This window comes from Sceloporus undulatus, chromosome 1, assembly GCF_019175285.1.
Source record: "Sceloporus undulatus isolate JIND9_A2432 ecotype Alabama chromosome 1, SceUnd_v1.1, whole genome shotgun sequence".
In the NCBI taxonomy this organism is placed as follows: Eukaryota; Metazoa; Chordata; class Lepidosauria; order Squamata; family Phrynosomatidae; genus Sceloporus; species Sceloporus undulatus.
In genome coordinates this window covers 85,375,361-85,389,431 of record NC_056522.1, presented here as the reverse complement: position 1 = coordinate 85,389,431, position 14,071 = coordinate 85,375,361, and the positions used below count along the sequence as shown (strand labels likewise).

At 45.6% G+C, this 14,071-nt stretch overlaps 1 protein-coding gene across 3 annotated transcripts in view; it reads left to right on the top strand.

Annotated features, from left to right (window-relative positions):
* The first annotated feature begins 3,451 nt into the window (after positions 1–3,451).
* Positions 3,452–14,071, top strand: part of MTHFD1L (methylenetetrahydrofolate dehydrogenase (NADP+ dependent) 1 like) — a 199,051-nt gene continuing 188,431 nt past the window's right edge. The window contains exons 1-4 of one of the 3 annotated variants that reach the window (XM_042444915.1): positions 3,452–3,735; positions 8,503–8,587; positions 13,107–13,157; positions 13,258–13,311. In XM_042444915.1, coding sequence (XP_042300849.1) covers positions 3,494–3,735; positions 8,503–8,587; positions 13,107–13,157; positions 13,258–13,311 — 432 coding nt within the window. In that variant the 5' untranslated portion in view covers positions 3,452–3,493. Of the gene's footprint in view, positions 3,736–8,502; positions 8,588–9,824; positions 9,909–13,106; positions 13,158–13,257; positions 13,312–14,071 lie in introns of those variants that run through there. The other 2 variants (XM_042444996.1, XM_042445168.1) reach the window with 2 other exon arrangements.

Below are 14,071 nucleotides of genomic sequence, written 5' to 3'. Positions count from 1 at the left end.
GACTTGCCAAGAAAAACCCACCATAAGAATGCCTTTAAAATGAGAGCCTTCAGATTACCACCTTGGAAACCTTTAGCATGACATTCAACGGCTTGTGGGAATGACGACTGAAGACAAACATTAGTGCAAAAAAGCATGAATAAGGCTTCTGTTGGGTGTGAAAGGGGAGAAGGCTAATGCGGGAGGTGACACCGTGGGTGACACCAACCCTAGTGATTCCACTATATAAAATGAAAACAAAATCAAGGTCTGCTTTTGGAATTTATATATTTTAAACAATATTTTCAAGCCATGGATGATTGAATCTTTGGATAAAAATCAGTGGATACAAAGGGCTGATTGTATCCTTTTTGTGGGGATTTGATGGTTCCAAAGTTGGATACAGGATGCATCAACATGAAGGTTTGGGACTACTGAATAGAAAATTCCTTGCTTCTTGGATCATTTTATGTCTAGCCAGCTATTCAGAATAGCATATGAACATAGGCCTGTACAAAAAGTATAACCAAGGAGTATCCACAGTATTAGATGAATTTGACCTCACTCTCACCTGGCCATCAGGGAGGACACTTCAGGACTGGATCGCTGCTCATGTCAGACCTTTTGATGGGTCAATTCAAAGTTACTGCCATGGGTTAAATTTGCTGGTTGGTGTCATTAAAATTAGGCCATCATTTGCAAATTTCCCCCCCAGTTACAGGGAAAAGCTTCTGCTTAATAAAGCAGGTGTGGGCATTTTGAGTGTTATCTATGTTCCTGGAAGATGTCGGGAATGCTTTGATTGACATGGCAGGGGGGCTGGACTGAATGGCCCTTGTGGTCTCTTCCAACTCTGATTTTATAATTCTGTGATTTAGACACTGCGTAAGTCTGGAAAGGCCTGAAGGCCCACAACAACAACCAACAACAGGCCACTTCCGGTTCACAAAGTGAATCTTCCCCAATGGAAGGTGCCCAGGGTACAACAGAGGGCAGCTGTTAACCCAGTGGCTCCCAAACCTGGTTCATCCAGATATTTTGGACCGCATTCCTGGTTGTTGGCCAAACTGGCTGGGACTTCTGGGGCATGAGGTTTCCTAGTTTAAACTCTGCTTCCTCAGATGCATTTAGTCTCAGAGGTGCTCCAAAATCTCTATGTCTTTGAATCCTATTATTATTATTATTATTATTATTATTATTATTATTATTATTAGCTGTAAGAAATAATTTGGCAGCCTGAGCTTTCCTGAAGTCTGCTTCCTCTGATGCATTTAGTTTCAGAGGTGCAACAAGATCTCTACATCTTTGAATTCTACTTGGAGCAGCAAGCCTCCCACCCAGAAGGACCAGCCTGGGATGCTGAACCTTGGACTCCTTTCCCACTCCTTCCCCTGAGCCAGGCAAGAAGCAGCCAGAGGGAGAGAGAGGGGCGTCTGGCTGGCAGCATCTTGCCAGAAGGACCAGCCCAGGAGGCACAGCAGCTGTGCAGCAGCAGAGGCAGCATTTGGGCCTCCTGTGCTTTCCCAGGGAAGACGTCATCTTCCTGCTGCAAACTTTCTCCCAAGTTGCCTGATATTATCAACCCCCTAATATGGTCTTAACTCAGGCCCAGCTTAGAAAAGCCTCATCTCAAAACACACTACTCATTTTAGTCCAGAAATCATACTGGAATATTATGACCCAGTGAACGAAGGACAGGAGCAGAGGCCGAACCCAGAGGTGACAGAATAGCTCCCAGTAGGTAACCCTGGCCCCTTAAAGAGTTCATTTGAAACAGCCGAGGCAATACATAAGTTACTTGAAATAGAAGCTCCCTGCTCCCACTCCTCTATTGATCCTGGCTTTGCTGAAGTAAATCTTTCACCTATTAAGCAAAAGTTGTTTTCTCCATATAAAGAAACAGTAAATGCATTAAGAGAAAGGAGCACTAAGTCTCACCCAGTATCAGCAGAACACAAGCCCCTCTTTGTACGTTTTTTTACAAGATCAATGGTTTCTAGTGGAGCAAACAGCAGTAAAATACTTTCATATAATGGACGTACTGCAAAAGGTCTTAAAGCTATTATTGAAATGTTAGTAGGACTTGTAAAGCTTGGGATTTTGGCGGTAGCCCCCCCAAAATTGTTTCCTTAGTGAAGAAAAAGGATGCAGAGCGGATGTGGATGGCCCCCATGATGAGGGGATGCCTCAAGCACTCAGTCCACCCCTAAACACTGCAACCAAACAAGTAAATGAAAGGCAAATTAGAAATGATAAAGGGGGGCTTTCTAAACAGCCCTTTGGGACGTCCGGAGGACGTCCCATTTTAAAAAAGGGGCGTCTCTTTTAGACGCCCCATGGCCTATACGGACTCTGTCCGTACAAGATGGCGCCGGCCCTTCTACATGGCCGGCGCCATCTTTGCGTATCGGACGCTTAGCGTCCGTACGCGTCGCGCCGCTGCTGACGTTGCGAGCGCGCCCCTGGCGCCTCGCTACGTCGCAAACGCGACGAAAAAAGAAGCTCCATTTTGGAGCTTCTTTTTTCAGTCCGCGCGGGAGTCGGGCCGTCTGAAGGCTCCGGCTCCCCCGCGGACCTACTGGCGGCGGCAGCAGACCGCCGCAAAGCGGCGGTCTGTACCCCGCCAGGGAGTAGAAGAAGTGGGAACAATAAGAGTCATAAGACCCTGCCTTTTATCGTATTCCCAAATAACATCCCTTTAGGCCCCTACAAACAAGAAAATAAGAATTCTACTTCCTCAGGTGTCTTATATTACCTTTGTTGTTGTGGGCTGGAAAGGAGGAACTACATTTCAACTTTCTGTTCAGGAAAAATGTCAGAACCTCCTCCCTTTTGAGCACAACTAAGAAGCATGGATTTATATTAATGGGGGGGGGATTGTAAATAAGGAATGATATTAATGTTTTTAATATATATATATGTGTGTGTGTGTGTGTTTAGCTTTTAGTTGATTATGTCCTCCATGTTTCTTGAGTGCTCTACATTCCGACCTAAATTTTGTCCCCCATTTTGGCCTAAATTTTTGTCCTCCATTTTGTCCTAAATGTTGTCTTTTATTTTGTCTTAAATATTGTCCTCCATTTTGTCCTATATGTTGTCCTCCATTTTGTCCTAAATTTTGTCCCCCATTTTGACCTAAATTTTTGTCCTCCGTTTTGTCCTAAATCTCGTCCTCCATTTTGCCCTCAATCTTGTCCTCGATCTTGCCCTCCATTTTGGCCTAAATCTTGTCCTCCATCCCCTCCCCCCTTTCTACATTTTGTCCCGCTTTGGTGGTAGAGCAATTCTGGCCACAGCCCTCCTGGGAACTGAAGGGCCAAACATGGACCGGGAGGACCAGGAGGGCCCTCGTTGGCCGCGTCAGTGGGGCAGTGGGTGCAACAAGACTAGGGGACTGGGTGGGCTGAGCCCTTTCCAGGTCCTGCCCAGAGAGCCACTGCTCCTCCTCCTCCTCCTCCTTCCACGTCCTTCCTCTCCAGCTCCAGCTGCCTCTCTCTGCCTCCTTCGTGGCGCCATGAGGCTGTGGGCGCTGCGCCTCCCCCGCCTCCCCCGGAGCCCCCTGGGCAGCCCCTCAGCCCCAGGCACCCAAGGGGCCACCAGGGCAAGCAGGGGGCCCAGGGCCTTCCTGCTTCAGGGGCCTGCTGCCAGGAGCCCCCTCTCCTCCTCCTCTGCCTTCCTGAGCGCCCGGTGGATCAGCAGCAGCACCAGGGCTCTGGGCTCCAGCTCCAAGGAAGCAGCTCCTGGCTGGGCCTCCAGGTAAGGCGAAGAAGGCAAAGGGGCTCAGCGCTGCTCTCGCCTGATGCAAGAGGAGCCCAGGGGCTCAAGAGCTGGAGCAGGGGCAGCCACACTGCAGAAATAACCCGGTTTGGCAGCGCTTTAACTCTTTGGCTGGCTCTTTGCTATGGAATTCTGGGAGTTGGAGTATGTTGTGGGGCCCACAAAATACCCCAACTCCCAGAATTCCATAGCAAAGAGCCAGCCAAAGAGTTAAAGCACTGCCATAACAGGTTATTGCTCCAGTGTGGATGCAGCCCAGGACTGCCAGGGCTCACTCTGTACATCTCTGTGTGTGTTTGTAGGGGCACAGGACCCTCATGAAATTGGGGCCAAAAATAGGCAATAGTACACTTCTATACCGCTTCTCAGTGCGCTTAAGCATAGGCTTTTTTTGGTGGGTTTTTCGGGCTATGTGGCCATGTTCTAGCAGAGTTTATTCCTGAAGTTCACCAGCATCTGTGACTGGCATCTTCAGAGAATGCAGGCATGGAAAAGAGTGGGGTATGTGTGTGTATATGTATATCTCTCTCTCTCTGTGTGTGTGTGTGTGTGTGTGTGTGTATGCACAGCATGACCCTGGGTAGTGAGGAGTGATTTCCATGTGAATCTGTGTATCACTGCTTCCTATCCAGGGTCACACAGTGTGTGTGTGTGTGTGTGTGTGTGTGTAGTGTGTGTGTGTGTGTGTGTATACCCATCTCTCTTCCATGCCAGCATTCTCTGAAGATGTGAAGTCAAAGTTGACTGTACAGGTAAATTTATTATACCAAATATAAGTGTAAAAACTATGTGAAATCAAAGGCTTTCATGGCTGGCATCCATAGTTTTTTGTAGGTTTCTTTGCACCATGTGGCCATGTTCTAGCAGAGTTTACTCCTGATGTTTTGCCAGCATCTTTGGTGGGCATCTTCAGAGAAAGAAGATGCCAGCCACAGATGCTGGCAAAACGTCAAGAATAAACTCTGCTAGAACATGGCCTCATAGTCCAAAAAACTCACAAAAAAACTACAGTATTCTCTGTTTACTTACATTACAAAGCATAAGTCAATTGCTGTCCAACAAGCTGGGTATTTGAGCGACCTACAAAAAATGCAAGGCTGAGTCGACCCTGAGCCCCAGACTGGTATTGGACTCACATCCTGCCCAATGAAGAAGCCCATGGAGCTTCAAAAGCTTGCAACAAGTATCTTGCACATTTTGGTTTGCCCCTAATGGTTTCGCTGGTGGGATTTTGTTTGGAGTTGTTAAATGGCCAACGCAGCTACCTCTGAACCTTGTGGTTTGTGAATGAGTGGCTACAGTACAGGCATTTAGCCACTGCACCGCCAATATCTCTAGCCCTCCCTCCCCGCCAAAAACAAACAAGCAAAAACAAACCATAATTTGGGTCCAAAATACACTGCGGAAATAATCCAGTTTGACACTGCTTTAACTGCACTGGCTCACTGCTAGGGGAATCTGGAGATTGTAGCTTTGTGAGATACTCCACCTTCTCTGTCAGAAAGCTGTGGGGCCACAGCAGATAACAAATCTCTGGATTCCATCCCCCGGAGTCATGGGAGTTAAAATGGTGTCAAACTGGATTATTTCTCCAGTGCAAGTCTAGTGACTTGTGGCACCGCCAAGGCAAGGGAGGTTTATCCAGTATAAACTGTGGCTTGGATGTAGCTGATTCCAAGACTGTAGTCTCTAGAAGCACTGGTTCCCAAACTTTGGTCCTCCAGTTGTTTTGGACAGCCAGCTTGGTCAGCTGTAAAGGAATCTGGATGCTGAAGTCCAAAACATCTGGAGGACCAAAGTCTGGGAACCACTGCATTTAAAGACTACAAATTTGAGATTGACTAGATTACCACACTATACTCTTATAGTGTTACTATTCCACTCTTACTGCTCTGTCTGCCTCTGTTGCATTCTGGAGTTTGTAGTTCAGTGAGGCCTAAGACCTCTCTGGCTGAGAATTCTAAATGCCCTTCTTCAACTACAAATCCCAGAATGCAACAGGAGGCAGCCAGAGCAGTTAGTGTTGTTGTTGTATGCCTTTAAGGAGCTTCTGACTTCTGGTGGCTCTAAGGTGACCCTATCATGGGGTTTTCTCAGCAAGCTTGGTTCAGTGAAGCTTTTTGCTTTTGCCTTCCCTTGAGGCTGAGAGTTGGTGACTTGTCCAATGCCACCCAGTGGGTTTCACATTTTAATCAAATCCTGGTCTCCAGAGCCACCGCGTGGAACACTCAAACTACCATACCATGCTGGTTCTGCACTTATAGCATTGTCCCTCTGGAAATGACTATTGTCATAAGTCAAAGGCTTGCCTCTTAGGATGCATCTACACTGTAGAGACAATGCAGTGTGACACCACTTTAAGTACGGTAGCTGCATCCTGTGGAATCCTGGGATTAGTACTTTGACAAGGTCTTCAGCCTTCTCTGCCAAAGAGTGCCAGTGCCTCACTAAACTACGAATCCCAGGATTCCATAGGCTAGAGTCAGGCAATAGATAGGGCAATGAGGCTTATTTTGGCTTCCTGTTTTTGCAGCACAGTTTGCCAGCCTTTTCCTGTGTCATATAAAAGTCCTCTTTTCCTTTAAGAATAGCCCCTTAGGTAACAATTAAAGCTGTTATGCTTTTCTCCCTAAATTTTTCTTGAACTGTTCTCTTCAGAACAAATACTGATCTCTCGGCCACCCTCTAATATTTGGCTGCTACAAACTGTACATAAAGACAATTATGTTACAAGTATTGCATCTTTCTCCCCATGGAGCAAAAAAGTCCAGACTATGAAGTCTTCAGAGTTTATGATTTGTTTGTCCCTCATCAGTGCGTTTCTTCTTAGCAACCTGAATGTACCTTTTTTAAAAAATGATACAGCGTACCATATTATTTATGAAGAACAGCTTTGGCCAGTGAATTGCTCACATTTGAGAGACTGAATGCTTTGAAAGTTACAAGATGACTTTTTGCAGGCAGAAGCTGCCCATTTACATATTTCCCCAAAAAACATCATCATCAACAACAAAAACAAAAAAACTACATTTAGCCCTCTGTATCCTCAGATTCTGTATCACCACATTAAATCATCCATGGCTTGAAAATATTCAACAACAAAAAAAAGTCCAAAAAGCAAACGTGGCAGTTTCTCTTAGTACAGATGTTAGCAAATGAAACAGTCATAACCTAAAGGTTTTTTATAGCCCATTGAACTAGTGAACATCAAATATTGGTATAGAATTAATCACAGGGCAAACTCCTGTCCTGCTTAACTTAGCACAGATCAGTCCTAAGTGGTTTGAATAACAACAACAACAACAACAACAACAATAATAATAATAAATTATTTATAGCCCGACCAATCACGAAGAATCAGGGTGGGTTACAACAGTAAAGAAATTACATAACATTTAACAATAGCAATAATAATAACATAACAAATCACAATAGCAATAAATAGCAAAAAAGAAGAAAAAATACATAGCAAATAAAAACAATACAAAGAACAATGAAAAATATATGGCAATTAACATAGCAAATAAAAAATACAAAATTAATCCTCTTTTTGGCCCCCATCCCAATCTTAAAAATAAAACGGTATTCAACAATGCACAATCTAAATAACATTACAATCTAAATCCAGGAGAAAAAAGAAAAGGGAGGGGACTAGGAGCTAGTGCCAAGATAATGCCCCCCCATGCTAAACACCCCTAAATGATGACAAAAGCCCAGGTGGAAAAGGGGGCAGAAGCTGCCTCTCAGTGTTCATCAGCAGGTAGTAAAAAAGGGAAGGGGTGGTGGCTTAAGACCTGCCGTCTCTCCACCCTCCATAGTCCAGGGCCAAGACAAGGCTGGAGCCCAGGTGGAGAAGGGCGCAGAAACACGTCCACCACACACATGGCAGAGTCCTTGGGCTGCTCTTGGTCTTCCAAGGGCCCCTTGCAGCCGGCATTTAATGGTGCCACTCTCCAGACACGCCCACCACACACATAGCAGAGTCCTTGGGCTGCTCTTGGTCTTCCAGAGGGCCCTTGCAGCCAGCATTTAATGGTGCCACTCTCCAGACACGCCCACCACACACATAGCAGAGTCCTTGGGCTGCTCTTGGTAAAGAAAAGTGGCAGCTTCTCTGCTACTTGCAACAGCTTGCTATGTTATGCAAGCCAGGACAAGTGTGTATGTCTGTAGGTTTACAGTCTTGACGCCACTTATAGGGGGAAATTAACTTTATGGTCTCTAGGCTGGTGTAGCTAAGGGGCTGGCTCCAGGCTCCTCTCAAGAGAATGGAAGGGCTTTGGATCCACTGTGGAAATGCTGCCCCCAGCTACCCCAAAACATCCCATTTCATGGAACTTTTGTGGTCAGGTGTAGGTGTTAGAAGCTGGTGCATGGTTTTTTATGGTGAAAGTAAGCAGTTGTAATTGTTGATGACCCATGAAGATGATCATGTGATAGCTGGCAAGATGCATGAAAATGGTCATTGTTTGCCTTCTGTGGGGACTCTAGCAGATCTTGTAAGCAGTTTACAAACTTGCAAGCAAGAAAGCATTCAGTACCTCACCCTCAGAAAATATTATTTTCTCTCCTTTCAGATAAGTGTACTTTGCTTTTTTCTGCAGGGTGACATATCTCATTCCTGTACCTCCAGCACCCTCATATGAGGCAGTTTTAGCTGAGAATGTAAGATTGGCCTAATATAACCAATTGAGCCATCTTGAGCCAACAAACTTTGTTGACAATAATGATGATTTTATTTTTTAGAGATATCATTGAGAGCTCAAAGAAAACCCTGAATTTATTGCAGAAGGAACATCCTGCACTGAAGCCAACACTCTCAGTTGTCCAGGTAAAAGAAACAAACACCCAAACACCAGTAAGAGCGAGCTACTTGGAGCAATGAATGTGTGTTTTGTGAAATCAGGGGAAGCTGTGGCAGATAACATCAGTAGTAGTAGTGGTGGTGGTGGTGGCAGTGATGGTGAAGTAAAACTCTTACTTTCAGATTGAAAGTGAAACAACTAGAACATAATATGTCAGACATAACTATGGTTGAGAAAAATAAAGTTCAGATTATAGATCTGGCAATCCATCCAGGAAAGCAGCCAAATGACTGATAAGCCAGCTAGTTCTTAAACAAACAAACCCCCAGATAGCCGAGTCAGTGCAAGCAACACAGTCTTGGAGATTCAAAGCAGTAGCAGCAGAATGATTACCAAAAGAGTTGTGAAACGGTCCAGGTATCAGCTAGGCAGGTCGATAAGGCTTGGTTTCCGATGCCTTAACTCTCTGCCTTCTGGCACACAGACAGACACAACACAACCTCTGGACAACAGCATACAGCTGACAAAAAAGAAAAGGGAGGGGACTAGGAGCTGGTGCCGAGCCGCAGGAGTTTACCGCATACTATGCAGCTGCGGACAAGTCTACATAGGGACCACTAAACGCAGTGTGCAAACAAGAACCAAGGAACATGAGAGACACTGCAGACTGGGCCAGCCAGAAAAATCAGCAGTAGCAGAACATGTTACAAACCATCCTGGGCATAAAATACTGTTTGAAAACACTGAAATTCTGGACCATGCCAACCACTACCATGTCAAGATACACAGGGAAGCCATTGAAATACACAAACACCTGGACAATTTCAACAGAAAAGAAGAATCCCTTAAAGTAAACAAGGTTTGGCTACCAGTCCTGAAAGATAGCAAAATAAAGACTCAACAAATGCAAATGAGAAATCTCCCAGGGTCAGGGGTTTCCCAGCAGACAATGAGCACTAATCAAGCAGACATTAATCCTGAGGACTGCCATCAGCAACAAACAATACACATGCAAATCACTCCTGCTTTTCCAGGTCACACAATATATATAGCCAAGTCCTTTCCAGGCAAACATTCTCTGAAGATGCCAGCCACAGTTGCTGGTGAAACATCAGGAAGAAACTCTACTAGAACATGGCCACATAGCCCGAAAAACCCACAAAAACTATACTTTGTTTTTTCTACAGGGTGACATATCTCATTCCTGTACCTCCAGCACCCTCATATGAGGCAGTTTTAGCTGAGAATGTAAGATTGGCCTAATATAACCGGTTGAGCCCTCTGGCTGGATCTGGATTTGAACTCAGGTTTTTGCTGGAGGTTAGTTGTACCTGTGTCAGAGGACAGGTGAGTCCGGCCTGGATTTTATTGGTACTTTGAAAGAGCTACCCAACATGTTGTTCAGAAAATTGGTTCACCACTTTGGCTAGTTTCTTTAAAGTTCAGACTAAAATCCAGAGCTAATTCACTGCTTCAAAGACTGGGAGCCACCAGCTGCCATAGTGTCCCCATCTATAGTGTAACATTCTATCCACCACACTACACTTGCTCTTATGGCTTGTAGTTTAGTCTTCCAAATGAGACCATAATTTGTGTGTTAACTTTTTACAACAATATTACTAGACAGATGCTGGAGCTGTTTTTTAGATGGTGATGGAATGGAATTTTCAACATTGGCAGACAGGTTATTATTATTTTGATCTCCTGCAATTATGTTTTGTTTTTTTTTACAAATCAATGAAAATACAATACATTGCACTTAAACTGATAATCACTATTGTCTTCATCCTCCAACTGAATATGACAGCAATCTGAGTACCATGAAAACAATAGCAAAATAACAAAATGATAGTTTAGTACACTTCTGATTGATTGTTCTTGAGGGGACCAGGAGTCTTGAAAAGTCCTAGTGTCCTTGTCATTTGTTTGGGGGGGGGGGGCGACTCGGGGCCTGTACACACAGCCCAAAAGGTCCATGCTGTCTCCCTTGGTCTCATGTCATCCTGTCTGGACAATGCTGGCCATTAGCCCTGCCTCTGCCATGCAGGAACTCTCAATCAAAGCATCTGTCGGGGATGCTTTGATTGAGAGTTTCTGCATGGCAGGGGGTTGGACTGAATGGCTCCTGTGGTCTGTTCCAACTTTCTGAATCTAGACCGGATGTTGATCCAGTGGATATGGCCTGAAAAGGGCATTAGCTTTGTTGTGGAGTTTCTAGGAAACTCCATTGTGACAGCTGGCAGACTGGACAGCCCATATGCCCCATACCTGCCTATGCTGTCATCACGGCTGCTAAGAAGACCCTTGTTATGGTCTGTGGATGGGAGCGCCTAGCCGTGTGGGTGTAGCCAGGCACCCCTTTTCTGACTTTACAAGCCATGACGGGGCTTTTCTCAGCAGCCACAATGGCGGAGGCAGGTATGGGGCACATGGCGGTAGCAGGTCCATGGCACAGTTGTGGACAGGCCTGTAAACACCTGCCCATTGTCGTGCCAGCCCAGGAACTGACCCAAGTCCCTCTATTTAGGCCCTCAGCCCTCCAGCTGAGTCATGGAAAGGCTTGAGCACCTCGTTCCGGGGTCCATGCTGTTAGCATTGTGAGAACAGCCCAAAAGCCATACACTGCTTCCTAGTCTTACCATTTGTCTGTAGAATGCTCCTGAAAACCATGCTAGTGTGCTTCAATTTGTATCTTGTCATGGCTTGCCTTGCTTCTGGATAACCACAACAATGTGCAAACACAAGCATTTGTTTAAAAAAAAAACAGCTGGGAGTGGGGCTTCTGAAGCCAAGCTTCTCAATGCCACAGAGATGCCCAAAGGTGCTTGATGGTGCAACACACTCCTCTTTCAGGCCTACTAAGGTTAAGTAACAGAAGAAATTGCTACTCAGTTCAGTTCGTCTGTCAGCCAGATTCATCTCCTAAAAGCCTTTAGTCACCATAAACATGCAACATAATCAAGTGGAAGGATACATTTTTTAAAAAACATATATTTTTATTAGTTGAAAGATACATTTTTGAATCATGTTTCCCACAACACTGAACCCTGCTTTGTGTAAGAAATCTATTGTATATAATCCAAAGGATACAAGGGAAAGCACAGGCTGCTTGCTCATGGAGAACTATCTGGAACACCTTATTAATGGAAAAGTTATCAGACAGGATCAACAGCCCCACCTTATGTCACACTTCTTTTGAGGAGAAATGGTTACCCTTTTTGATGTTTGCTTATTCTTTAGAAACCCTCCTCTGCCACCGTCTCAACATTTCAACTTATGGAATGATGATGTTTTCTGATTTGACCCATTTGCTCTATGATATGTATTGTATTCATGAATTTTTAACTTTTCTCAAGGGATTATGATTTTAATAAATATATTTTTAAAGTACTAAAAAAACAAACAAGGGAAAACATAGAGGTCTAACATGTAATACAATTCAAGCATTTCTTTTGTTTTTAAAAAAAATCTCTAGAGCAATTCTAAATAAAGCCATGCCCTATGAGGCGAGACTTAGGGAGCTGATATTTTTAGCCTGGAGAAGATAAAGTTAAGAGGTGATATAATAGCCCTGTTTATGTAATTGAAGGGGTGTCATATTGAGGATTGAGCAAGCTTGTTTGCTACAGCTCCAGATAACAGGACCTGGAGCAGTGGATTCAAACTAGAGGAAAAGGGATTCTATCTAAACATTAGGAAGAACTTCCTGAAGTAAGAGCTGTTCGACGGTGGAATACACTCCTTCTGAGTGTGATGGAATCTTCTTCTTTGGAGGGTTTTAAACAGAGGCTGGGTGGCCATCTGTTGAGGATGCTTTGATTCTGTGTTCCTGCATGGCAGGGGGTTAGACTGGATGTCCCTTGAGGTCTCTTCCAACTCTATGATTCTATATATCAGTGGCAGAATGATAAGAATCATAGAACTGGAAGGGATTGTAAGAGCCATATAGTCCAGCTCACTGTCATGCAAGAATACACAAGTGAAGTGCTTTTGGAAGATGGTCATCTTCTATTTGAAGGGGAGGTGTGGAGAGTGGGGAGAGTGTAGCCCTGGGGCCACATGAAATCCCCACAATCACCTCAGACTGCCTTTTTTTCCTACCCTTGGAGTTGAATCCATTTTGGAAACCTCATAAAGTGGCAATTCACTTTTTAAATAGATTGTTCAGGCCTCAGGTGCTGTTTAATGTCAAAAAAATACCAATTTGCAAAACCAGATGCTGAATTCTGTCTTCCTAATTGTTGTGGTGGTTGTGATTGTTATTGTTATTAGTGCTGGCAGCAATAACAGTACAGTAGTACATAAAATTGGCCCCCATACCTGCTGCAGTTGTGCATCCCTTCAGTATATAACAGATAAAGTCTTCCATCTTTTCCCAGCCACAAACACATACACAGCGCTTAATCATTTGCTGTATTACCCGTTTCTGATGTAGGACTGATTGCCAGTTGTCAATGAGCTACAGATTGCTTGCATTCATATTTCCCCTGAAGTTTTTGCTTACCCTGTGATATGTTTTCCCTCTCTCCTTTTCATCCCCTCAAGGTTGGCGATGATTATTTGGGGCAAGAAACAGTCATAAACATTGCTGAAGAGGTGAGAATATAAAAACATGATTCAGTTCCTCACTTGATCCCCCCACCAGCTGAAAGATGATTGAGTTTGTAACAAATCATATATTTCTTTTTCTTTGCAGATTGGTTTGAATATTGTTCATATTCGTCTTCCACATGACTGTACTGAAATGGAGGTAAACATTTTTATGACTTGAGTTTTTCACTTTTATTTTGTTGTTGGACTGATGCATTCTTCATCTGTGTCATTTTATTAACCACTGTGATCTAAATCCAATGTGATGATTTCTGTTGGCTTAAACATGCTCAATTCTTATTCAGCAGGGGTAGGCAACCTTTTTGAGCCGGGGGCCGGGTTGTTGTCCCTCAGGCGACTGGGGGGCCAAAGCCGGGGGTGGAGCTTCAACCCTCCAGGGTGGGGTCACGTGCCAGGGGTGGAGCTTCCACCCTCTGGGGCGGGGCCGTGTGCCGGGGATGGAGCTTCCACCCTCCAGGGGCGGGGCCGCATGCTGGGGGTGGAGCTTCTACCCTCCAGGGGCGGGGCCGCATGCTGGGGGTGGAGTTTCCACCCTCCGGGGGCCAGGCATCCCCATCTTTGCTGGCCCCTGACGGGGCCCCAGGCCCTGTCAGAGACTGGCAAAAAAGCTGGGGAGGCCGCCAGCACTGGAGGGCCCCCTGGAGGGCACCAGCGACAGCACCGGGCCTCCCAGAGGTCCCCTGCCGCCCTCGGAGCCCTCCTGGAGGGCCCCAGAGACGGCACCGGGCCCCCCAGAGGCCCCCTGCCGCCCTCGGAGCCCTCCTGGAGGGGCCCAGAGACGGCAAAGGGCCCCCCAGAGGCCCCCTGCTGCCCTGGGAGCCCTCCTGGAGGGCCCCAGACGGCAAAGGGCCCCCCAGAGGCCCCCTGCCGCCCTGGGAGCCCTCCTGGAGGGCCCCAGA